The sequence below is a fragment of the Pezoporus flaviventris genome, unplaced genomic scaffold, assembly GCF_033815535.1.
Source record: "Pezoporus flaviventris isolate CSIRO_AGI_PZ_B2104156 unplaced genomic scaffold, CSIRO_AGI_Pfla_v1 ptg000100l, whole genome shotgun sequence".
Taxonomy (NCBI): domain Eukaryota; kingdom Metazoa; phylum Chordata; class Aves; order Psittaciformes; family Psittacidae; genus Pezoporus; species Pezoporus flaviventris.
In genome coordinates, this window is record NW_026892648.1 from 3,776,469 (window position 1) to 3,802,238 (window position 25,770).

The following is a 25,770-nucleotide window of genomic DNA, read 5'->3' on the forward strand; positions in this document are numbered from 1 at the left end:
AGATATTTGCAATATTATGAAAATAAAGGGTACACCTCAGTGCAATAGGGGTGTGTCAAGTGCTTAATGCCACTGTGTGTGTGCCCATTGAATACTGACACATTCTCATATGACATTGTGGTTTGGGCAAGCTAAGAACTGAGATTTGCATAAAGTATCGTGCCAGCTTGGGAAGGATTCATAACTCCTAGGCTTTAACTAAGTAAGCGCTATGCTAAATCTGTGTGATGGTGTACTGGAGAGGTAACTGGTACAAATGGATGTGACAAATTTATGACCCATATCTGCCCTAAAAGACAAGGCTTTGTAGGAATAGTGAGCCTGTACATATTTGTGCTGGCCATGGTGGTAATTTAAATTTGCTGCTGAGTGAAGATGTTCAATGAATGCAATGTTAATCAAACCCCTTAAGAATCTGAAGGAATTAAAGATGCCCTCCATGCCCAAATAGCGTATTGTTGCAGTCTTGTTGTCATACTGCAGTCACACCAGAAACCAGTGATTAAAGAATCACAATAATTAGCAAAAGACGTGTCAGAACTGAAGGAAGTTTCAGGTTTTTGTTTACAAGATGAGGATCATAACTCTATTGTTTCTTTCATGTTGTCACTGCTGAAAGGCGGCTTACAACAACCCTCTCTTCCCTGTTCCCTCACAAATGTAAACATCCTTTTTTTCCCTCTGCTAAAATTATATGCCTTGTCACTTGAGTACACATCTGGGAGAGGTTTGGTAGCTGGAGATAGCTTTTCTAAAATGTTTGTAAAATACAGCAAGATCTGGAGTTTAGAAGGATTGCCGTGCAATGATCAGAACCAGCCAGCATTGTGCATCCTTGTGCTGCCAGGGATTATCAGATCTGTGGCTTCTGGTGCTCTAGGAAATGTGAGGTCTTTATCTCTGGGTACGTTGTCTCACCTCTTCCACCATCTGATGGGGAGCCTTCAGTCCTAGTGAAGAGACTTTTGTAAGACATAATAGTAATCCTAAAACATGGTAGAAATATGTTGAAAATTATAGGCTGAGGTCAGTTAGGGGTGGAAAGCAAGGTTGGTCAGCAGGGTTGAGAAAGCTTTAGGTTGTGACATTGAATATTGTAACTTAAGTGGTTTAGTTCCATGGGCAGAGGACATTTTGGGGAGAGATGTTGGCAAAGCATTTTTTCTGGTTAGCAGAAACAATTGGATCTACATGAGTGAATAGAATAAGGGTCTCCTTCAAACACAGGGCACAGAGGGGCTCCCAGACGTCACAATCAGTGGCAGGCAGCACTGCACTAGGCTCAGTGTGTAGAATTTAGCTGGCTGGCTGGAGCTTACCTGCTGCTGTTTGCCTTATCTCAGGCCCATTGAATTGCAGCAGCTAAATATAGCATTGTGTTAGCATCTGGAATAGAGATCTGTGCAGAAATGTTTGACCTGTGCAATGATTGTGGTGCTTTCCTTAAAGTTTAACTTCATTTTATGAAAAGACATGAAGCCCAAGCATCACCAGGCATGGTCTGGTGATGTTGTATAAGGTTTGTGTTTGGGCAGTGGCATAGCCTGTATTCGCATCTGTGTGTTTCCAAAATATGGTATGCTTGTTACAGTCGTCTCCTTAGACACCTCTGCTCTGCACAGATAGCATAGGATAAAGTGCAAAATCTTCATTCTGTCATCTAGAAAACTTGTTCCAGATAGATCACTATTCCCTCAAATGTCTCTGCTTGGCGCCACTGACCAGTTAAGTAACTGGTACAGAATTCTTGTTGATTCAGGCTCCCAGTCAGCCAGGCATTCCAGGCAGTGCCAGCTAGAACTGTGCCCGTGGATCTTCACAGGCTGTCAGCATGAGCATCTCCCTTACATCCTTTAAATAAACTTGGATGCTTGGAACTGAAAGTTCCATTACCGACAGGTTTTGATGTGATTTTGTTTAGTTCTCAATTCCTCTGCATATCAGGATATACTGAGTGCCTTAAATGCATTTCTGTGCCTGGGTTTAGGCTTCTGGGCCAGAATTTTGCAGCTGATAGGGAGAAATTTTACCGAGAGCCATACAGGTTAGTCCACCCCAAGCACAGAGAGTGACCAGCAGATGGACAACAGTGTGAGCCAGCACATGTTGAGCACAGGCAGATGTACAGGAAACCTGTGTTTCCTGCTGCTTCCTCCTCTTCAGGGAAGCTGATCTTGACCTGGGTAATCACACAGCTCCTTTGCACCTTAAGGACAAGCTCTATGCATGCATTGCTCCTTATCACATCAGACCAAGGTTATAAGAATGTCTTTTTCAGCCTCTTCTTCACAGACCCCTTCTTTGTGCCATGTCAGGAGATGAACAAAATGTCCCAGGTAAGGTAGCCCACACTGATGCAGTGCAGCTTGCAAACCCGAGATGGTTTTGCATTTTAAAACACTCTATGTGATAAACTGCAGCTGTTGGCCACTGTGCTTAGGATTTGGGTTTTCCCATTTTATGGGTGCAGAATTACATGTATGTGTGGCATCATGTCATGCTGTGGGATAGAAACCCCCGTCGTGAATTGCTGTCTCTTTTCTCTTGCAGAAATTCCATGGATTTGGACTGAAATAAAGTTTTGGGATGTCTCTGTTTGGATTAAAATTTGGAAAGAAGAAACTGAGAGGTGAGTGCAGTCTGGTAAAGCCATTGTTAACTGGTGACAAAGTAAGGAATGTAAATATAACACAAGTGTGAGCCCTTGAGGTTGTGTTTGGGACCATGTCTTACACCTGCAGAGCAGGCAAGCAAAGAAACACTTCATTTACTTTTCCTGCATTTCATACTACGTTGATGAGTGTGTGGACTGTGTGCTAGTGAACGGGGGCACATGCTGTGTCATGGCACATAACTGGCTTGGGGATGTTGTGCTTTGGTGTTTCTCCTATGAAGATCTTTTTCGAGAGTCATGGGTGAGCAGTGCATACTGCCCTCTCCCAAGCAGTTTATAAAATATGCTAGAAGCAAGTTAGTGTGAAGGTCCAATGCAGCCTTTTGATGATGAAAGGCATTGATGTACTCCACAAACTGCATCAAGTTCTGGGCCCCTCACTACAAGAGAGACATTGAGGTGCTGGAGCAGGTCCAGAGAAAGGAAAAAGAGCTGGTGGAGGGTCTGGAGCACAAGTGTGATGGGGACCGGCTGAGGGACCTGGGGGGTTTAGTGTGGAGAAGAGAAGGCTCAAGGGGGACCTTATCACTCTCTACAGCTGCCTGAAAGGGAATGGAGTGAGGTGGGGGTCAGTCTCTTCTCCCAAATAACAAGTTGTAGGACAAGAGAAAATGGCCTCAAGTTGCATAAGGGTGGGTTTAGATTGGATATTAGGAAAAAAAAGTCTTCACTGAACGGGTTGTGAAGCACTGGAACAGGTTGTCCAGGGAAGTGGTGGAGTCACCATCCCTGGAGGTATTTAAAAGACATGTAGATGTGGTGCTTAGGGACATGGTTTAGTGGTTTTCTTGTCAGTGCTCATAATTTCTCTGTGTGTGGTGCATATGACATCCAGATAAATGGGTGTGAAGGTAGGAGCAGTCATTCTCTGCAGCACAATCTCACTTTTCAGCAGAAATCCCTGAAAAGATGAACACCTGGAGGAAGTCCAGCAGGAGGGCTATCCTTGAAGTGGGCTAGCTTCCTACAGCCTCTTAGGGTGCATCTTCTTCAGACTTTGCAGCAGGAGCCACTGAACTGAGTCTCGTGTTCTATCACTTTGCCTCCAGGCCCTGGGTGTGATCTCTGGTCAGGGAACAGGTCTGCAGACACTGTGAAGAGAAAAAGTCTCTAAACTTTCCTTTCCAGGGTGTTTCTCGCTGTATTTGATGAACACAGAGATTAGTGCCCTACTCATATTTTGGCATGAAATTATTTTTTCCAAACCTCTTTGAGCTCAGCAGACTGAACAGATTTTTTCCTAAGGGTTTATTTTTGCAATTGTCCTGCTATTTCCCCTTCCTGGCACAGGGCAGACTGTGAACCCTGGTGTTAAGATGGGGCATCCGTTTACTGCTCTGATAGTCCCAGAAGAGGAGGTTGTCTTTGCTCCTGAGGAATGATCTCTGCCAGCACCAGGTCTTTTTCTCCATCTTGGTTTTGGAAATGAGGGAGCACAGGCTTGTCTGTGAGCCGCTGTCCACCCAGGGCATCTCCACTTGTAAAGGGGTAGCTGTTCTGATTATCAGAAAGATTATGTTGCTGTACTAGGAAAGTTTTGTGGTTTGCGTGTCCTTGGGTTTTAGCAGAGAAGTGTTCATCTCCCCTTTCAGCCAGCTGCCTAAGAAACTCAGATCTTCCTAGGTGTAAACCCCATAATTTATAGGGAAAAATAATTTATTTTCACATTTATGCACATATTTATCCCCAGTTCAAAACCGATGAATTCAAACTGGAGGAAGTTCAGAGAAGGATAAGGGAAGCTGGAGTGATCAGGGAATGATGTGCTTCCATAACAGGAAGCTAAAGGAGCATTTTTTCTTTCCCTTTTAATTCTTTTGCCTTGCAACCCAAAAGCTGCGATTGCTTCTTGCAAACATTTCACTGGAATAAGTGCCAGGTTTGAAGTGCTATTTTAGTCCAACAGCTTATAAGCCTTTGTTTTGGAGGAGTCTGTAGGACTGTGCTGCCTGAGAGCCGGGGAATATCCCATGCACTCATTGGAGAGACAGTACTGCTGATGGGAAGACCATATCTCTCTTCTAAAAACAAAGCTGAATGACAGTTAACCTTACAGAAGAGCCATGATCATGGTGTGACTTCCATGGGAGGGGATGGATTACCTCAAGCATCAGCTGTTGAAACTGAGATCAGAATTGCTCCCATGAGAACAGTGATATTTTTCTGTTTCTCCCTAGCAAAGCATGTCTGTTTTCACATGAGCTGGGATGCAGGCAAAATTGGTAGTTTTTCAGGATAGGTATGGTTTAACAAGGCAGGGTACATCCTCTGAATTTCTTGGAGATAAAGGGTTTATGCAGATGTTCTTTATACAAGTAACCAGGGATGTAAGTAAAACTCGGCTGTGTATATCATGTCAGAGCACAAACACTGTTAGAGGAAACCAGTTCCTAGATGATCAAACCTTATGAACCTATTCAAGCTGAAGTGGGGAAGCACAATTTTTAGGTAAGCAGCAGTAATATTTCTCTGTAAAAGATGCCCAAAATCCTTTACACTGAGGTTAACCTACAATGAACATTGACGAAATGGGAGAGGAATGGGGACACTTTCGGTTCATGGTGTGTGTGGAAAGAAATAAGGATCATGCCTTGGTGATGGCTGATAAATGTGGAATGTGTCTGATCACTGGCTTGATCCCAAAGCAACTTAACTCAGGAATGTAGCTTTGTACCTTGAGGATGGGAATGGCTGAGCACTATCCATGAACCAAACAGAAATAGGGAATGTGGAGAACTCATCTACACAAATAAACTTACCTAAAGGTGTGTGCTTCCAGTCAATGGCAAGAGCAGTCATTGCTTCAGCTTCACCTGCAAAAGCCCAGCCTAGGGGCACTGTAGAAGGAAGAGGACAGATATAAAGCCTGAGCCAGGGCTTTTGGAAAGCTCCACTGGGTTTTAGTTCTTGCTGCAAGGGACAGCCTGCTCTTCAGAGTAACTTGGTTTTGAACATCTCTGGGCAGAGCTTGGCAGGGGAGCAGCTCCCTACAGAGAAGACAGCCCAAGACTGGCTCTGCAGACATAAAGCCCGGCTGCCTTTTGGGACTCTCATTCAGATCTGATAGGAAATGTCAGAATCATAGAATATCACTAATGTTATCAAATAGGGAAAACAAATAAATTAATCTAGCAGCCATCAGCATAGGTTACAGCAAAGGTGATGCTGTACAAAAAAAAATTGCTAGAAAACAGTATGCACCATACTCTTTCTCCAAACCAGTAAATGTTACTGCATACAATGCAAATGTAAAACAGAGTAATTTCCTGCAGGTACAGAAATGAAACTTCTTTTCTCAATACTGTGGATAAACAATTATTTTTTCCTTGTAATAGTAATGTTTCTATCGACCTATTACAGAGTGGGCCAGGAGAACATTAATGAATTGAGGGGTGAAGCGTACTCAAGGTCTGATCAGAAATGGTTACTTCAGCCAAAATAGAGGAGAAAAAAAAGAAAAAAAAAGAGATAAAGATGGAACACGGAAGTACAAGACAAAAGCGAATGAGACTTCTCACAAATCTTAGCAACACTTAGATGGAAATCAAATCTAAATGTAGTCCACTCTGCTTTTGAAGAGGCTTTTGTTCAGCTCCCAGATCTCGATTGCTTGACGCAGCCTCCTATGAAAGAATACTCAGAAGATGTCTTAAACAACACACCTATTTTTAGTGGTGGAGCCACTCTTAGTAGCTGTGTCTGCATGGGACTGATAACCAATCACTATCTTTGGAGGAAGTCCTAATCTTCCTTTGTATACTCTCCCTATATGTGTAACAGCATCCCTGTTTTCACATTCAGTTGTCCATATTGCTATTTTATCACCCTTAGTTCTAACATTAACAACAGCACCACATGCATCATCACTGTAGCCACCAAATGACTCCCCAATAAGGCGCAGCAGTGTCTCTAGCCAGAAGCGATCGAGGTCACTTCGCCTCTGCTTTTTGCTCAGTGTAGTTAGCCATCGTCCTCCTTGCTTGTTCTTTTCATCTTCCAACATGGGTTCAATCCTGTCCTTAAAGAGTGAGCAGTCACAACCAGGCATTAAATTACTAGAGAGCTGGATACGGTTGTATAAAGCTCAAAAGTCTTCAACAGTATCAAACCTTGAGATAAGACGAAGATTTGCTTGCCAAGTTTTGCTGTTGTCACTTTTAAAAAACTAGAGTGCCCATCTGTTTTGTAGTGGATGCTTAATATACTGCTCAGGGCTGGCAACCTCCTGACTAGGTGCTGCTGGCTCAGTTTTCTCCTCTTCTGAAGGCTGAGGTTTGGAAGTGGTTTCTGGTTCCACCGCTGCCATTTACATCTGTCTGTGGAAATGTTTTACCACAACAGACATTGAGTATGAAAAATATATTTATTTTCACATAATTTCCCATGAGGGAAATAACTGTGAATAGAAAAACTTCTCAAAGTTAATTTCAGAACTGTATTTATTTGTATGATTTTTGCAGCACTTCCTATCGCTGTGTATTGCTGTTATTAACAACATGTGCAATTGTGTCAAGCTGTGGCTTGACATGCCTAGGAGATACTGTTTTCTAGTAAAGGAAATTATATGTGACAGCCAGTCACTGTCAGACTAGTTTTTAAAATAAAAACAAGTAACTATTTCAGCTGCTTTATTTGGCATGCTGATATTCATCAAAATATTGTGAACTACAATTACAAAAACCAGGATACAAAGTGATTCAAAATTCTAACCCAAATCTGAAAAATAAACAAACCCCTAAGCTTTCCAAAATGAATAAGAAACAATTTCTACAGCTAATATATTTGGAAAAAAAGCACACTTTCATTCTGAAGCTGAGTGAAAGCAAACATGAGAAGGTGTAGATGCTTCTTGAGAAATAATCTGTTGCAAGGCACTTCTGAGATGTGTTGAGTCCCCACCCCTTGCCCAAAGCCAAAGCAATTGGTGAGATGTCAATGGGAGGAGGTGAAGGAAAACCAGGACAAGTATTATTGCAAGAAACGGGGAAAGTGACAGAGATAGCCTCTATCCCTCCCCAGAATAACCCAAAAGGGAATATTTTGTTATAAGTTTACATAGCACTTCTTCCATGCCTGTGTCCTAAGAGTGCTGTTTGAACACGAGTGTTGTACGCACTCTGAGGCGTCCTTTTGAGCTCTCATTTCATGTTTTCTCTCTCCTTAAGGTGATAATATCGAATACTGCTTTAGAAAAACGTCAGGATATAATACTGAATATTATGTTAATATTACTGGGCCTCAGGCAGAAGTAATTCCAGCTCACCCTCAAGGTTTCTGATTTCAGACCTTGTATCTGCTCTATGAAAATGAAGGTATGTCAGTACCTCACCTAAGTAAGTATTTTGTTAGTGATGACGGAAAAGAAACAATTTTGCATTAATACCAGGAGCATCTGAAATGTTTTACCTGTGTGAGAAATTCCAGTTGCCACGTGGTGTTTGTTCAGTGCTAGCAGAATGCTGAGCTCCCCACCAGGCACCAAAGATGCAGTCCAATGACCACAAAAGTGTATTTCTTGCATTTCATTTCTTCAGGAGGAAGAAGGATTCTTGTTCTTGGGGCAAAAAAAAACATAATAAAGAAGATCTCTGTTTACTAATGGAGGAACAAGCAGGCCAGAATAGGGCTAAACTCATTTATGGTGGTGTCTCTGAATGGTTTTGCTGCAGGGGTTTTTTTAAGTAAATCCCTCCTATTCAGTGAAAGCTCCTCCGTTTCAGAGGCGAAAATGCATGTGATCGCCAGCATAAATCCTCCCCAGCCACAGCAGCCAGAGAGGCTCCGTAGAAAAGGGGCATCTACACGTGAAAAGAAGTGAGGGTTTGGAGCATGGAGCCCTGGAGAGCCCCTCCTTTGAGTCAGTAATAAAAACCACATTTGTTTGCCAGGCAGCTGAGCATGTTCCTGCTCCAAGCAGGGCTTGGCTGTGACCTTCCCCTTGCCCGTTTTCATCCCACTGGGTTCTCACGGCTCCTCCTTTCCCAGCCATGCTTGCTGCACCCTGCCAGGCTCTGGCTGCAGTTCAGGGCAGGGATGGGCTTTGGTTTCATGTGCAGAACAGCAGGCGCACCAGCACCAGGCAGGTTGCAGTGTTAGGTTGACACTTGGGTAGTGAGGGTTCTGCTTCTGTCTCTGTCCCCAGCCAGCTGTGAAAAGTAGATCTCTGGGCAGTGTGAGCCTCAGACCTGTTGTACAGCTCATCCCTTCACCCACGTATCCTCTGATCCATAGCGAATGTTGACTTCCTGGGTTAAGATCCCTGGCTTTGGTTTCGGGTACAGCTCGCTCAGTGCAGCTCTCTTGCCAGCAAGGCACTACTGTATTATGAATGTGAAATCTGGTGATATCGCCACTGTAAAAAATAATCCTGCTCTCTTTAACCCAGTGGTAGGGACTCTACCCAGGTGCACCACATATAAATCGAGAAACTTGTTCCATGGTTCCTTTACCTCTCATGATTGAAAAAAGCAGCAATTATTGCTTTAAGGTACAAGGAGATTTTGCCTATTGGCTTGTGAAATCACCTCCCTAGGAACACCAATTTTAGTTGCCCAGTGTAATAGACATATAACTTGCCCTCTCCCATGGGGTTGCCTTTCAATGAACACCCTCTTTTTTTGAGGGGAAGATAGAGATACTGACACACGTGGTGGGTTTCAGTTATTTGTGCACACGGGGTAATGGTCTAGCAAAGACCTGGGAAAGGATCAGGATTCTCTGCTAGTGAAGGGATGGGGTGATCTCCTGGGTGCTGGATGCAAGGTGGCACTTTGTGCCACTGCTGAGAAGCGATACCAGAAGCTGGGTCATGCAGTGATGATGAGGTGCCCAAAAGTAAGGTTAATAGAATCGGGGGGAGATGGGATAGGAGGAGCTGGAAGGAGACACATCATGAGATTTGAAACAAGAAACATGCTGCAACTGGTGGAGGTCTTTTGAGACTGCTTATGGTCTGTTGCAGGAGAGAACTGAATTACAGTCACAGGAAGGTCAGGTATGTGCCCTTGGGAGCAGAACAACTGTTTTTCAGCTTTCGCAGTGTGGTATTGGTAAGGTTAATAGCTTTGCTAAGAACCACTCTACAAAGAAAGCTGGGGAGGTGAGTCTAGCCCCTGGATGCCACTCTGCAGCTGGTCCAGAGCAGCGTTCATGCTCCTGAGGTCACTTGCTTAAAGGGTGGAGTGGAGATTATTATGTCTACACAGTTTATGTTGTCTCTGTTCTGTTGTCAGGCTTAGTTACGCTGGCAGTCTCCCTGACTGGGCTGTGTTCCTTACATGCATGAGGTATCAGGGTCTAGTTTGTATATGACTTGGCAAAACCAGGCAGATCTTAACCTCCTCTTTCTTGGAGCTTCAAGACTTAGTACCTACGAAACCTTTCCAACAGCCTGCTGAAAGCATTGCTCTTGGCACATGCTCCTTAGCATAAACCAGAAACTAATTTCCAGGCTGTCTGACCAGTCTTGTATCTAACCTCTTGCAGGACTTTTCCATGCAGCAGTCCTAAGCTGGTGGGCTAGCCAGTTACATTTATAGCTGATTTTTGGCATGGGTTTAATTTGATTAAATACAGATGTTATTCTGTGGTTCAGCTCCTAAATCTGTCTGCTTGAGAAAACAGCCACTTTCCCAGTGAGTTGGTCTCAGTGGTTAGACCAAGAACTGGGCACTAAGCCATATTTATGTACACTGAGTTTCCACTGATGAATAATCTAAAATAGTTTTCAGTGGCAGTGGAATGATAACTTGGAGCACAAATCCCATTCCTTCTTTCCAGTAATTTGTGACTGGAGTTTGCAAAAGCCGATAGTTTGAGTTGCTTGGAGATAACAAAAAAAATTTTAAGAAATGAAAAATCTTTTCATCTGATAGCCCTTCAGGTTTCCCCTCCCTTTTTCCTCAATGCTTTCAGAATCAACAGGGCATGATAAGACATGCATGCCTGGATCTACAGCCAAATTACCCCAAGCTGTGGTTCCCAGGTGAAGCTGGTGCAATGCTTGACTTTTACTAATTTTTTGTTTATTGTGATCATCCAAGAGGCTTTATTTCAGTCCAAACAGTTCCAGAAACAAACAAGAGTTGTCTGTCATGATAGTTGAGAACTGTTGGTTTAGGAGGCACAACAGTAGGATAAAACCACTGAGGCAACATTGCCCTGTGCATGTGGTCAGTGGTGGTTCTCCTTTGGTTTAGCCTGACGACATGCTTCCTGATGTTGTTGGATGAGGTGCCCTTTGCAATTCACCGTGGTGGTTCTTGTTTTAACCAAAGGTATTGGATGTTATCCAGTAAGGAAAATGAAAATTCCTTGTATTTCGGCCTTCTTTACACTGCCTCTGAGGGAAATGGATGGCTACAGCAGGCCAGAGACTTCATTCAGTTTTGAACCAGGTTCACAGCTGGAGCCTTCAGAAATGGGTTGTCTTAGAAAACCTGCCCTTAGGTACTGCATGATCAGTCGCAGGAGGGCAATACTTTGAGTAAGTTTCATTTGCTGTTGTTTTTAAGATCCCTGCTTAACGTGAACTGCTTCATGTTTCTGTGCTATCCCTAAACTCTTTGCAGCTATTTGTGTGTCTCACATAAAAGCCATTCCTCTTGGAGAGTGCATCTCTCCCCACGGTGACAAGCCAGGCTGCTTTCCTCACCGGAGCAGATATACACGTTCTTTGTTTCTGGGAGCATGTGAGAGCCTTGAATTCTAATGCATGTGTTAAGTGTCTCTTCCATGGCGACATGCACCCTGGAGCAGGCTAAGGAAGGAGGACGGCTCCTCACTCCCCCAGTGAGCTGGGAAGAGCAAAGTTGCTCGGGCATATCCAGCCACTGCCAGTAGCACATGGATTTCTGTTTCTGCAAGCTGTCCCCTTGAGGGCTGCCCTGCTTACAGAAAACAGAAAGTTATTGAGGACCTTAAAGCCTTTCAGAAGCTGATGCATGATGCCAAGGCTCTGCCATGCCCTGTGTCTCATGTGCTGGCAAGGGAATAGGTACCCAAAGGGCTCTAGCCTAGATTAGCAGTTCTGGATGCCTTTGTGCCTCTCTGTCAGTCATGCATTTCTGTAGCTCATTCTGGTGAGGCAGTTGGGCAGGCCTGCTGGCTGGGAGCAACATGGACGGTGGTGTTGTCCCCTGTGAGAACCAGCCTTTCATTTCATCGCATTGCCGCAGGTTTTTGGTTTGCCTGTGCTACTCCACTTAAGAGCATGGCGCATGCAAACAGCTTTGCCTCTGCCTGGACTCTGTGAATGTGCCTCTCTAGCCTGGTAGGTTTTCAAGCTTTGTCATCTATCCCTATTTACATTAAAGCTGTTTATCTTTTCTGCATTGTTTATTCCAGGACTAGACTTGGAGACCCTGGGGAGGGGAAAAGAGTAGCACTTACTGTATGGGAGGAAATGTGTGAGTGTTGGGAAGTTCTTTTTTTAACAAATAGCTTTATCTTTTGACTGCTTTGATAACACTGGTTGCTCTCAGAAAAATTCCTGAAGGGGCACATAACACAATAGGTGAAGCCCTGCAAGCCTGGACCTCTTTAGCTCTGCTTCTGTTTTCCTCTGGGACACCAGACAAGTTACTCTGATCTCTCTGTACATTGTTCTCCCTATTGTGAAAGATGAGAAAAATGTGTCTGAGGAAAGCAGTGAAGGATTAAGCACTTTGAAGGTCTTGAATGAAGCCTCTGTGGTTGGTCTGAATCACTGAGTTGGGGCAGATGGGAGCTGATTCGAAAACGCCTGATGCAGCTAGATGTGCCAGAAGAGGGGGAAATCACATTTACCTGCTAACAAAGCTTTACATTGGTAATTGAGGCCTTGATGCAAACAGCTCACAGACACAAAAACAATGGTGATCTGGAAAAGGGCCTAAGAATTAAGGATGATGTTTAACTTACAGGGTAATTGGAAGGAAAGGAGGAAGGATAGAAGTTCAATACACTGAACAGCTTAGACGCTTGCTAATGCAAGAGTGAATAAACAGGAAGAACTAGATTTCTTAACACATCATTTAATAGGTGTAGTAGACACGTGCTGAGATAACTCATGAGGCTGGAATATTAATAGAAAAGAATTATTTCTTTATTCTGGAATGGTAACAGAGGTTTTCCTTGTATGTCTATGTGCTGAGATTCAGCATGGAGAAAGAGATGAACAAATTGCAAATCTCTGAGTAATGCTACAAGGATAAAGACAGGCATAGCAAACCAAGAAGGAAAGTGTTCTGTGAAAGAAACCAAACCAAACCAAAACACAGTTTTCTGAGAAACACGGAATGGTGATAAATGAAGAATTCTGGCTATGCAGAGGCAGAGCTGGAGGGGAACTTAGGGGAACACGACGTGTGCAGCTGGCACAGCATTTTCGTGCAGAGGTGGGTGATTTTTTGGAGCTAGAGAGGAACTGCTTCCCTCCAACAGGGAGGAGCTGCCTGGTGAAAGCAGGAGGGAGTGTAAACAGGAATGATTATGAAATGATGGTAAGATACTTAGGAAAAAGTGACAATAGCAAAGTGTTTAAAATGGACTTCAAGAAGGATATCTTCAGTAAATGTGAAGAGCTAGTAACTGAGATCTCATGGGAAGAAAATCTGGGGTTGAGGGAGAGTTAAGCAGAGCTGTTGCTTCCTTAAATACTTGATATGCAAGGCAGTTAAAAGTCACCATCATCCAGAGAAAGGCTTAGAAGGGTGAGTGAAATGGAAAAATCACAGACTCCTCATTCACTTCAGGCAAAGAAAGGATGCCCCTAGAAGGTGTAGAGTAGCTTGTTTTATCCAGCACAAACTGTGTGGCAAAGGTGAGAAAGAGCTCATCTTGCTTTTCTTAAAGCAAGAAAAAGCTATCAGGGATCTTAAGATCCTTTCCAACCCTAAGTATTCTATAATTCTGTAATTCTACATATAAAGGGCAATAAAAGCTGTTCTGTAAGAGTTGGGATCTCTGGGGTTCTGTAACACTCCTAGTAAGAGGGAGATCAAAGATGGCTTATGTCTGCTACTCAGTGAAAAAAAGCCTAGCAAATAATGCTGAGAAATCTGGGAAATGTCCTTTTTTTTTGGAGGAAGGAGAGTGGGGGGTGTGGAGGTAGGGGTTGATTGCTGTGTTGTTCTGTTGTTTTATTTTTATTTGGACATCTAACATAATAGTTGCCAGAAGGACAGGAGCAGGTGGAAGGCTTTGTATTGAAACAGAGTGGGAATAGGATGGCTAGGAGTGGTAGAGCATAGCCTGGAGCAACGCTGCCTTTGAGAGTTTCTGATGCACGGACAGATAAAGTTCGAAAGACAGGGAAGAGAGCAAGCATAGCATCTATCTTGAAACGGGGGGGAAAGAAAACCTGGGCAATTATAGATATATTGGCTTCACTTCTTGGTAAAGGCTAAAATAATCTAACTAACCACTTCAAAGTAACTGTAAGTGTGTTTGTGGGGAAGAGATGATTAACAGTCAGCAGTCATGAAAAGCTGCAATAAACCAAAATGAATTCTGTATTAGCAGTAGCCAGAGGGCTAGAGAAAAAGCCTTAGATAACTGTCATGTATCTTGACTCTCACTTGTGGCATATTTACAAGTAAACTGGAGATACATGCTTGAGGTAGAATCACCATACAGTGTTTACTAGAAAACAAAATGCACTGACAGTAGTTATCAATGACTGATTATGAAATTTGACAGATTCATCAGGGATGTATACTGAGTCTGGTACTCAATATTTTCTTCTGCTTCTCGGCTTGCATAACAAAGAACACACTTAGCGAATCTGCAAATGGCACCGTGCAGGCAGGAGCCAAAAGCACACTGAAAGATAGGGTAAGAATTGACTAGTTGGAAAAATGAAAACTTTGGGTGCAGTTCAGCAAGGACAAATGACAGATTTGCATTGCTTGATGAGGCATTAGCTCTGCCAGAAAGTGTCTGACAAAATGGATCATATTCTGGAGCGCCATCAGCTGCGTGCTGGTGGTGACTAAAGATACTATTTTAAACTACTTCTTGTTGAGTTCCTATGTTACATACACATTGTCTACAAGATAGGTGGAGTGTCTCTTATGCTTTGGTCAGCTTGGTAAGGCTTCAGCAGCAAACTATGGCCCATGCTGGCCACTGTGCATCTAGAATGAGGTGAATTATCTGGGAAGCTCATTGGAGAGCCACGAGTGATGCTACTTCTGACTGATTGACCTGTAAAAAGTGACTGAAGAACCTGGAGTTGCTTACCCTTGGGAAAAGAATGCTATAGTAAGGCATTACAGTCTTAAATACATAATGAACTTGTCTATGCTCTGTGTCCCGGGGAAGTAGCACAAGGAACTGAGGGGGAGTAGAAGAGCACATTTGACCATCCCAGAAGAAGACATAATTTATTTAAATTGGAGTAATGACTTTTATGTTAAATAGTGGGAGAAAAAATTCCCCCAGGAGAAGGACACTGCAGTCCTGGAAATAAGCAGCCTGAGCAACAGCCATCACTGAAGCTTTCTAAGACATTTATTGGGGGTGACAGGCACGACGCTGTCTGGAGGTAGAGGATAGATCTGATGGTCTTTCAAAATCCCTCCCAGTACTTTTTACTTTCATGATAGCTATGGTGGTGATGTCCCATCTGTGGAATGATGCTAGGAGATTCACTTGTACTGGAGAAAGGGCACTAACAGTAACCTGATGGCAACAGCTCCAGAGGCTTCAGGGTGAAGAGATGGAGCAGGGTAGGAGTAGTGAGCACCACTAGTTAAGTGTCATTCTTATCCAGGAGAAGCTGAACAACCCGTTAAACCAGTGCTGGCATTCCAGTGAGTGGAGGGTTTAAGTGTGCTATGATACCAGTCCGCAGTGCTGCTCTATTAGGGTCACCAGCCTCTCCATTTGCCTAACATGGGGCTGTTAGCCCAGAGCACAGATTTCCTGTGACATTACCTTTTGTATGCTCTGCTTGCACTTTCTGATATTTCATTAACACTTCTATTGACCTGCTTACCAGCAAGTATGCCTGATGTTTTTCCTCTTCTTTACAGAGGTAGAGAGACAACTTCAAGCAAACAACCGGGATTTTAATCTGCAGTTTGAATATGCTGTAAGTAACCAACATATGTTGTTTCATGCAGATGTAGTCACAGATGTAGCTTCATCTGCTTCATGTCTTGAATGTTGTTTCAAGGGAGGTGACGTGACTGCATGCTAATGACAGCCCTGCAAGCTAGGCAGACATGTGCCAGGTAAACCACCAGAGATGGTTCATTGCTGTCAGCCACAGGGAGCTCTGTCTCTGGAGTGAACACTGCAAATAGGCATATAATGCTGGAAGAGCATAAGGTGGTGACTTTACACACTTCCAGAAAACTATTTGTGAGTCAAAGCATTTGCAGGATCAGACTCCAAAGCCTTTCAGTAATGGAACCTGGGGCCAGTTTTCTGTTGGAAAAGTGTCTCCATTTAAAGTAAAACATGTAAGGAAATGTGTCAGTTCCTCAGCTCTTACAGTGAAATCCTCTCTGGCAGGAAGGTTTTGAATCTGGCCTTTGTGGCTTCCTGCCAGCTTTATTTCCAACTCCTTTAACAGCCTACTTATGCTTAAGTTGTACCATGAAATCATAGAATCATAGAGTAGTTAGGGTTGGAAAGGACCATAAGATCGTCTAGTTCCAACCCCCCTGCCGTGGGCAGGGTCACCTTATGCTAAATCATATCACCCAAGGCCTCGTCCAACCTGGTCTTGAACACTGCCAGGGATGGAGCATTCGTCTGTGACTCCAAGGAGCACCTCAATATAGGCTGTGACCCAAGTCTGCCAAGCTACAGTGCCAGAGAGCCCCTCGGGCAACTTGATTTTCAAAGGCTGTGGACCATTTGCTGATACCATATGTGAAGGAGAGAAAGCTCAGCCAATGGACCTGTACTGCTTGGCTGCAGGGTCAGCTTCTCAGTGAGGTGATCCTGAAGCTGCATTCTTTTAGTTGAATATTTCAGCTAATATTAAGATGTGTTTTTGAATTTTTGTCCTCTGCATATCTGAATTCCAGTGGTGAAATTCATACTTCAGTTTTACTCAGGAGCTCCTTTGAATCATGTTTTGGTTTAGGAACATCACAAGTGGTTTTTTGGCAAGAATTGAAAAAAATGAACATTTCAGAACACTGTGATTCCTTGTGAGATAGCAAGTCTGACTTGCCAACAGCTTTGACTAAAGATCTTGATGCAGCTGATCTGTTGGCAACAAGAACTAGGTGGTTTTCAGGGGTCACCTTTCATCCCTGACCTACCCAACAGAGGTTCGAGACTTCCTGGGCCCAGAACCCATTTCATGTGTCCTGAATGTGAAATGTATTGTAGTTAATATATGTAAAGGACTATGCAGCATGAATGCCTTATCAATCCTAGTGATCTGAGACTCGGAGAGTGCATTTGATTTGCACAGAACCTGCCAGTGATGTACTGGGGTGGGTATGGCCACTACATATGGATTTGTGATCTTTCATTGAATGGCTGCAGTGTTGACTATGTGCAGCAGTGGGGAGAGAAAGCAGAAGGGAGATGTACAGTGATGTCAGGGTAGGAAGAATAAGCAACCCTTCTGGTTCTGAGCCTATTTCTGTGAAAAGCCATTTCTAAGGCTGACTTATGTGTCACTGCTTCCCAGCTCATTGCTTACACCCCAATGATTTGCAAATAACCAAAGTTAAGGAGAGGACCATAAGATTGCTGGAGGGTTTCCATGAGTCTATTGATTAGGTGTGAAAGTGGAAGCAGCCAAAAAGCCGGCTCAATATAATCTGTTAAAACTTGACAGTAAGTTTCAGTAATCCTACCCGTCATTTTAATCAGCTGTGGCTAATGATTTCTAGAGTTGAGAGTAGATTGAGAAACTGTCCATAAGGAGTGAGGCTTTGAAGTGGTGAGTGGGTGATGAGGTATTAGAAGACTTTAGGTGATGATGCAAGCTTTGCCCTAACTGTATAGTTGTGCACATCATGTCCCAGGCTTCTTATTTCCAATAAGTCCTGGCAAAAGTTCAATTTGTTAAACCCACATTATCATGTTGTATGAAAAGGACAAATCTTGCTCATAAATTACTTCATGTCCCATGCTATAGTTTGCAGGGTGCTTCTGGAGATGCCAAAAAGGGAAGTAGGTCTCCTGGTACTCTTCCATCAACATAAGCATGATGCTCCTCAAAGTTAGCTCTTCCAGTCCTGTAGTTCACTGAAAGCGTCAAACCTGGCCCCTTCCCCATGTTCAGATTTGCCTTAACATGGTCGAGTTGCTCTGCTAAGCACTAGAATGTGGTCCAGTGAGGGACTAAGACCGAATGCCGGAGCCTGCCCTGGGGTGATCAGTCAGCTATTAGTTGTTAGTCTCAGCTGCCTCTTGGCATGCTGACATTTTCTAGACAGAGTAATTTCTGTCTCCTGCAGCCACAGTCCTCCCTCAGTATATTTTCCCACCCTCTCTTTTCTTTTTTTTTCTAATTTGACCTTTATACAAGCAAACAACAGAAGTGTTTGTACTGTCTGTTCTTCGTTGTGGTGCTCAGCTCTTTGTGACATGAGAATCAGCATACAAGGGCAGCCACGCAGTGATTTGAAGTCTTCCTTATAGGGCCATAGACCAGTTCTTGATCCCACAGCAAAGACCACTAATCCTTGTCCTCCTGCATACTTGTCTTCTCTTGAGGCAGAGGAAAGGTTGCACCAATAGGTATTGCAGCCAGATAAAAGGGACAACGGCCAGAAACTCTAAGGAAAAACAAACAATATAACAAAGCTTTGAAAACATTTTAGACAGTGAAAGCCACAGGAGTGAGGTTTAATTTACTTGGTAAGTTAAGGCTGTGTTAGCCATAAAATCTATAGAACCGGTTCTTGCAATAAAGCTAGGGGAGGCAACGTATGTTTCCTTAGGGTGAGGCAGTTGCTGAAAAAGGCCAGTAAAGAAAAGAAAGGGAAATGCAAACAGAGGTGTAATGTATTGTCTTACTGCTGCAGCCAGGCTGTATGCTGCAGCTGGTGTTCCAGGCTTTCACTAAAAAGAGTTTCTGTTATGTAGGTATTGATCAAAGGTACAGAGGTGCTTTGTCCTAGTTTAGTCTCAGTGAGAACAGGGAAGTGGAAAAGTACAATCAGAGGTGGTTGTGTTGTCCACGAATAGATGATGGTTATCGTCCCTTCCCAGTGCAAAGTCTACAGGATATCTGTGAAATGAAAAGAGAGTAGCTGAGAAAGACTTGAAAGCTCTATTGCATGTGGAGTCTGACATAAGTTCTGGCAGCTGCTGAAAGCTGGCCCTCCTGGTATGAAGCAAGACTCCCAGATATGCTCAAACCAGCTTTGCAGGAACGTGGTGCTCCACCGTGGAAACTGTGTCTCCCAGTGCGTGCAAGGGCATGTCCAGATCATTCAGGCTTGGACTTGGATAAGATTTGGGAAGGCAAACTGCCTCCCAGATCTGGGAGGAAATACATGCGATGCCAAGTTGCAGTGTGTCCCTTTAGCTGAGACGCTGCTGGGCAGGAGGGTTGGATAGTGCAGGAGGCTGTACTGATAGGGTGGGATAAGATTAAGAGGTGCATAGGAGGGTGCACATAGTAGAAATCACCTTAACACAGTCTTCATGGTGAGAATGAGGGACAGCTTCAGAGGCAGAACCTAATGCACCCTTGGCATATGAGATGTGTCACACGAGGCTGGAAGATTGGGGTGGTATCCTTCATCTGTGTGAACAGGCAGTAGAGACTGAGGGAGATAAGGGAAGATTTTCCTATCCAAAGAAGCATCTTATGTGTCTCCTGACAATTTTTGCTGTGACTAAATAATACGAGGTCCTGTGGTCAAGGGCAGCAGCTTCAAGCACTGGCAGTACTTGGCTAGGTCGGGATTTATTTGGACTCAGTGTGAAAAATAAAGCTGAAACTAGAGCTCTCAGACTAGAGTAATGCCAGACATCCTTGGCCTTATCCTGCACAGCGAGAACACCATAACCTAGAAAAAGAAAAGAAACTTTAAAACAAAGTGCTGTTCAGTTAACTGGAAGGGCTGAGTGCGAAGGTATGTACTACCCACCAGCTCACAGAATTAGTTAGGAATGACTCAGAAACCAAGTGTGAATGAGTGGTATGAAAAGGCAGTGCAGCAAAACACGGACTCAGTATAGGTCAGTAAAAATGAAAAGTCAAGTCCTTATCCTGTGTTTACTCACATTGCAGACAGGAAGATCCTTCAGTAAAAATGAAAAGTCAAGTCCTTATCCTGTGTTTAGTCACATTGCAGACAGGAAGATCCTGACTTCAGTAAAAGAGTTGCTTGTGTAAAGACTGAAATAAAGTGAAAAGCAGGGTGCCAGGTATGGTCCAGCAAGGTTTAAGGGCTTTAATAAAGTTTCTTATCTGAGGCTGTTCTGTCTGTCTGCACTGTCCCCAGCTGAGCTGCAGAGGGGACTGTCTCTTGTGGGTCCACCAAGATGGGCTTTCTGTCTGTCAACACTTTGCAGAAGAAAATCTCTTCTGAAGGCCTTTAATGTTTGCTCTGATCCCAATTCCCTTTAATTTCTTTGCTTTCACGTTGGAATTTAGCACAGCTGCACTGGGACGTCACAAAGAGCTGCGAAAACAACTTTGAAATTGGCTTTTAGACAATAGGAGAGGAAATGCAAGGCCCATGAGTCAATGACAAATTTCATCTTGGATCAGGATCTAGGGCCAAACCAGCATCCTTTCTATGGGACCAGAAGAGGATGCTGCTTAAGACTCTGCTTTTGTTCTCCCTGGTCACCTGATGAATTCTCTAGTGAAATAGGAGTGATGTATATAACCTCCTATGGCCAATGCACACTGCCCTGGGCTGGATCAGCAGCTGCATTCTTACCTCTGAAGTTTAACTGAAGAGCAAGTTGCTGTGGTAGTGTGCTCAGACTCTGCTCCACCTCTTCTGCTTGTGTGCTTCAGTCTCTGAAGGATGCCTGGTGCCTTACCCTCAAGGACCTTGTCAGTGTGGACAGGAGGGTGGCAACAGCTGCTGTCTTTTCCAGTCTCAACCTGCAAGTGCTTCCCAGGATTCACCATGCTTAAGGCTGAAGGGAGCGTTGTGTTGTCTGATCATGTGAAAAGTGGCCTGAGTAGCTTCAGAAGGAATAGTTGCAGCAGCACAGCACTGCTCGTTCTGCATTTAGGAAGGTGTCAGCTGGATTCTCCCAAAGACAGGCTGAAGCATTGTCAGGGAGCAGCAAGAGCAGGGCTGCTCTGCAAGAGGGGATGAGCTGTTGGCTGAGGGTGACTCCAGCACAGGCAATGCCCTCACTGACGAGGGGGTCAGCAGCAGTCCTGCAGCATCTGGTTAAGGGGGTACAGGGCAGGATGCTAGTAATGGGGCCCACCCTGCCCATCCCAGACAAGGTGAGTTGATGAACCAGGTCCTCCAGGGTCCATCTAGGGAACCCAGCCAGGGGCAACAGGAGATAGGGCTGAAGACAAGATTACACCATAGGTCCATAGAGGAGGCAGAGGTGAATAGGTCCACCTGGGAAACTAGGACAGATGTTAGGCTAGAGGCTGGTACTGCTACAGCATAGCTCAGGCAAAGGCTGGAGGCTTAAGTGGATGTCCTGGACAGGCAGTGCAGATGGAGATACCAGGAGAGGTCAAGGCCCACTAAGGCATATTAAGGCCCTGACAAGCACAGAAAGGTTGAGATGTGCTGGACATGAGCTGCCGTGTGGTCCATGGACTTCTTTGGACTGAGTCCTCCACTGTCTGTCTTAGCTTCAACTTCATGGAGACAAAACTTCTACCATACTGGTTGGGAGTCTGGTTGTGTCAGACCTTAACGATCAGAGTATGGTAATTTGGAGTTTGCTGACTCTGCACCACTTAGTAGTGGTCTTCTTGACGTCTTGACTTCTCCCTGCCCAGCAGCAGCTTCAGCAAAGTGGAAGGAGAAGTCAGTGTAGTTGAAGAAGACAACTAAGAGACAAGACCTTTAGATCCTGTACTTGACCTATCTGTGAGCAATGGCAAAAGATTGTCAAGCCATGCCACCTCTGTCTGCCTCCATGTCCTCAACTGCACCACCATGATGAGGACACTCACCGCAGTGATGATTAATGGGGGTTAATGAGTAATGGGATGACACCAGGAAGAAGAAACAGCACAGAAAAACACAACCAGTGACCACATTTTCCTAGAGATTTTCCTGGAATACCCCATGTGTGATGGGATCCTGGAATTAATTTCATTATTGCTGCCAAGAGGGGTCAAGAGGTTACAGATGTAAGAAATTCTAGCAGTTGTTAAAAAGAAAGAAAAGAAGAAAAGATAAGTAAAAAAAGAAGAATATCATGTGTTGCGTACAGATCTTTTTATTTCTGGTGTCTGGCCAGTCTTTTAGTTCTGGGAGTCAGGATGAGATCTTTATGGGGACCAGATGAACCCCATCGACATCCTGTTGGCCTTTTCAGTCTTCTGTTGAGCTGGGGCTGCTGCTCACTGTCAGGAACAAAGCAGCGAACTTGGTAGGATTAAAACTGATCTCGTCTGACTATTCTATATTCCTTGTGAAAACAAAGCCTTCATGGCACCACATGCACTGTTGCATGAGTGTAATAAATGTGTCCTTGAGCATATTTGTAGCTCTCTGTATGGTAGCTGCATGCTTTCAAATTGCACCGCTGCATTTAAACAAAGTGCCATTGAATCACACTCCTGCTGCACTTTGCGAGGCTTTATCAAAGCACTTGGGAAAGTCATTTCTGTTTCTCAGCTGCTTCATCAGGCTGTACTTTGTGCTACCCAGGCACCAGTGAAATTGCCATGTGCCATGGCACAACACCTCCCTGTGGTTTTCCCAAGGGTTTGCTAGGATTTGCTTTGGGCCGGGTTGTCCAGCTGCTAGGAACTAATATGTCACGGAGCCGGGGGTATAAATTCAGATAGTCAGTTCCTTGCCATACCCTGCCTTTTCCAGGGATCACCCTTTAGTCCCTGTAATCAAGCCACAAAAGCAGCAGTGTCTTTCATTTCCAGTGACTTTCACATCAAGGAGACGATTTGTTTGCTCAACGAACAAAGGCAGGAGCCATCTGCTGAATTTTGCTCGTGGTCGGACGTCACAGGCAGGCTTCTGAAAACACCCCCAAAGTAACAGCTCATCCACCAGATCTGGACTTGTGTAACTGTGGCGCGATGAGCACTATTCTTAGGGACAGCATTTCGGTGGAGTCACACCTCCAGGAGGTGTGAATCTAGCCCCTGAAAAGAGCAGATGAGAATAATCCATCACCCACAAACAACTTCGCTCTCATGTCAAGCTTCGCATCTGGAGAGCTTGAGGCTGATGGTAGGTAACCACACTTGAGTCTATTTGTTTAGGACCCAAGTGCACATAGGGGCTGCTCGCAGTCAATCAGAAGTCTAGGGCAGACCTGGGAGTAAGTATAAAGCTCCTGATTCCTGTCTTTGTGCTTGGCCCATAGAGCTGCTTTTCTTGTATGTTTGATAATTGTAAATCTGTAGCAGAACCAGAAGTTTTGGTAAAGCCTCTTAATACTTAATTCCTGCTTCTAAAATATTTGCTCTCTATCACTTTTCCTATATGGGAGTGTTCCTCACTGAAGGCAGCACAGAAGAGGTAAGGCAGGTGATATATTGGAGGCATTGCTTATAAAATGGTGGCTACATATGGACTGTTGAACACACTGTAGTGCTGCAGGTTCCCATCGTACCCCTCCTGCTGCACAGTCAGGCTCTATTACAGCTCTAAAGGAGTGACAGGGTGTGATAGTGTTAAGCATCGCAGAGCAGCACAAGATCAAGTGCAGAGGCCAACTGAGATTTCCCTGTAGTCAACTGAGAGCCTGAGCTGTCAAAGCGTGCAGCCCTGGAGTATTACAAGAAAACATAAATGATATCTTACACAGAGCTTCAACTGTATCAGCGATGTGGGAATGCAGAGCTTTGAACTGGAAAGGCTGAAGTTTTCCCTTGTTTGTTTTTATCATTTAATATTGATATTTGTTTTGTCCCTGAGGGCCATGAACAAGTTACTTGCTGAACTAGAAATCTTAGTGATTGTGAGGAATTCCTTTTTTTGGTGCTGAGTTTTGATTATAGATTCTAAAATAATGAGAAGATCCACCATAATACTCCTTGTCTTTACCCTGAGGTCTGTAGTGTGCCAATGTCACAAAAGATGGTGTGTGTTAAACAATATCATGATCCTGAACTAGTATGAAAAAAATACTGGGTGTCCAGATTTCTGCAGTTAAGCCTTTGGAAGCTGTTATGTCTGGGGTTTTTATCATGCCTAATGGCAATAGGAAACAAAATGAATGGCTTTAGTTCATTCAATGGTTTTCCTGACGTAATTAATGGACAGAAATAGAAGGCAGGAATTGAACTAAACCACTCCCATTCTTTTCTTATCCCCCTCTGAGATTTTTGCAGGCAATGATCTATAAACTGTGTGAGTGTTTACTGGGTAGTTTTTCCCATGTTATATATGACCCTCAGAAGTCTGTTGATGCACAAAGGTCAGGTCCCCTGCACTTACTCTTTCCCGCATTACTGTCTTTTCTGTTTTTTAAGTAAGTGACCATGATATTTTTCTGAAGCTTAGTGGTCAGGGAGCATCTTTAGAGCCATTTTTAATCAGAAAATCTGCCATTCTCTGTGTCTGGTGGACACAGATTTGTCAAGCAGTTTGGTTCTCTGTATGTTGGGTTTCAGAGGATGCTGCTATTCCATTGCTTCTGTTTTAACAGTGTCCATAGACCCTGCGAGCAGCACATATCCCATGGTGAAGAATTTTGAAATGAACCGAATCGTCAAATGAACAAAATGAACAAAAATCTAAATGAACAAAAATGTCATTTAGATCCACACTAGGACATGGCTGCATGTTGCCGGGAGATAGGCAATATCATTCATATGATGATTACTGATAAACATCTTTTCTTGCTGGAGTGCAATCAATGGGAGGATTTGGCTAGCTCTTCCATGAAGGGCGTTTCAATCTCTGCTCCTTTAGAGACTTACTCATTAGATTGTACAAGGGGTAAAACATGAAGTTAATGCTGAAGAATGTTGCCGTACTTTGTCTGGACATAGCAAAATCCAGTAGCAGCCTAAAATGGAATAGTTTCCCCCATGTACACATTATGGTGGTAGTCTTCAATAATTGGTCTAATGGTGGAAACACACTAATGTGTTTCAGTTTAGATTGTCATGATCCTGGATAATGCATGGATTGGAAATGACTTATGATTCATACTTAATAGCTCCTGTCCTCCCACCAGCTTAGCAATATCTAAAGGCCATTAAAATACTATATCTGTCCTGTTAAACCAATGAATCTGTTCCTGAATGAAGGTGCAGTATGTAATATCTGCCTCCTTGTGCTTTCACACCTTAGGCCCTGGGAGTGGGTTAATAGACATCTTCTAGAGACCTTCTAGGAGGGAAATTTTAGATGTGCTGGCAACAGATGGCATACATGCTTCCAGGACTAAACCAGGATGAGTGCTTGATAAACTTAATGTGAAAAGAAAATCTAGCACACCTTAAAAACTGACCGGATAGCCCAAGCTGGTGGGCTCAGGCTCTAAGCGAGCCTTTCTCATAGGTGGCAAGAGTTGGACCAGAATGTGCTTTCTTTGAAGAAGAAAACACCCAGTTCTTTAATCTCAACTGTGGGTCTTTCTCTGGTTTGAAGAAGACAGAGGGAAGCAGCCACTGCTTGTGCTTGGAGGGGTGTCTGCCTTAGAAAAGGAAACTGGAAATAGGGAACAAAACTGCAACTTCTTACTGAAATGGTGAGTTCTTGTATTAGTGGTGGCTTGCACAACACCAAAGTCAAGTGATCTTTGTGGAAGAGAAACAAGCCACCTCTCTGAGCTGCTGAGTTGAGAGGCTGCTGAATCAGCTAAAAATAATAATGTCATGTTCTGCTCCTGGGAGGATTTAACAGCTCCTGTGGGGTTGTCCAGACAAATGGTGCTTCAAAGTCTCAGGCGAGTAATAATTATTGACCTAGCATGTGTTTTCTAACACTGCTTTGTAGAATTTACCAACAAAATTGTTGTCTTCTAGATAGTGTTTTTAATTCTGTTTG

General features: G+C 43.9%; 1 protein-coding gene and 1 pseudogene across 4 annotated transcripts in view; one reads left to right on the forward strand and one right to left on the reverse strand.

Annotated features, from left to right (window-relative positions):
• The window catches only part of LOC133281569 (phospholipid-transporting ATPase FetA-like), an 85,550-nt gene that overhangs the window by 15,537 nt on the left and 44,243 nt on the right, over positions 1-25,770 (forward strand). For all 4 annotated transcript variants that reach the window (XM_061477293.1, XM_061477294.1, XM_061477290.1 and 1 more), the window contains exons 2-3: positions 2,551-2,629; positions 15,691-15,749. In XM_061477293.1, the coding sequence (XP_061333277.1) occupies positions 2,587-2,629; positions 15,691-15,749 (102 nt within the window). In that variant the 5' untranslated portion in view covers positions 2,551-2,586. The remainder of the gene's footprint in view (positions 1-2,550; positions 2,630-15,690; positions 15,750-25,770) is intronic.
• Positions 6,116-6,980, reverse strand: LOC133281493 (eukaryotic translation initiation factor 4E-like; annotated as a pseudogene).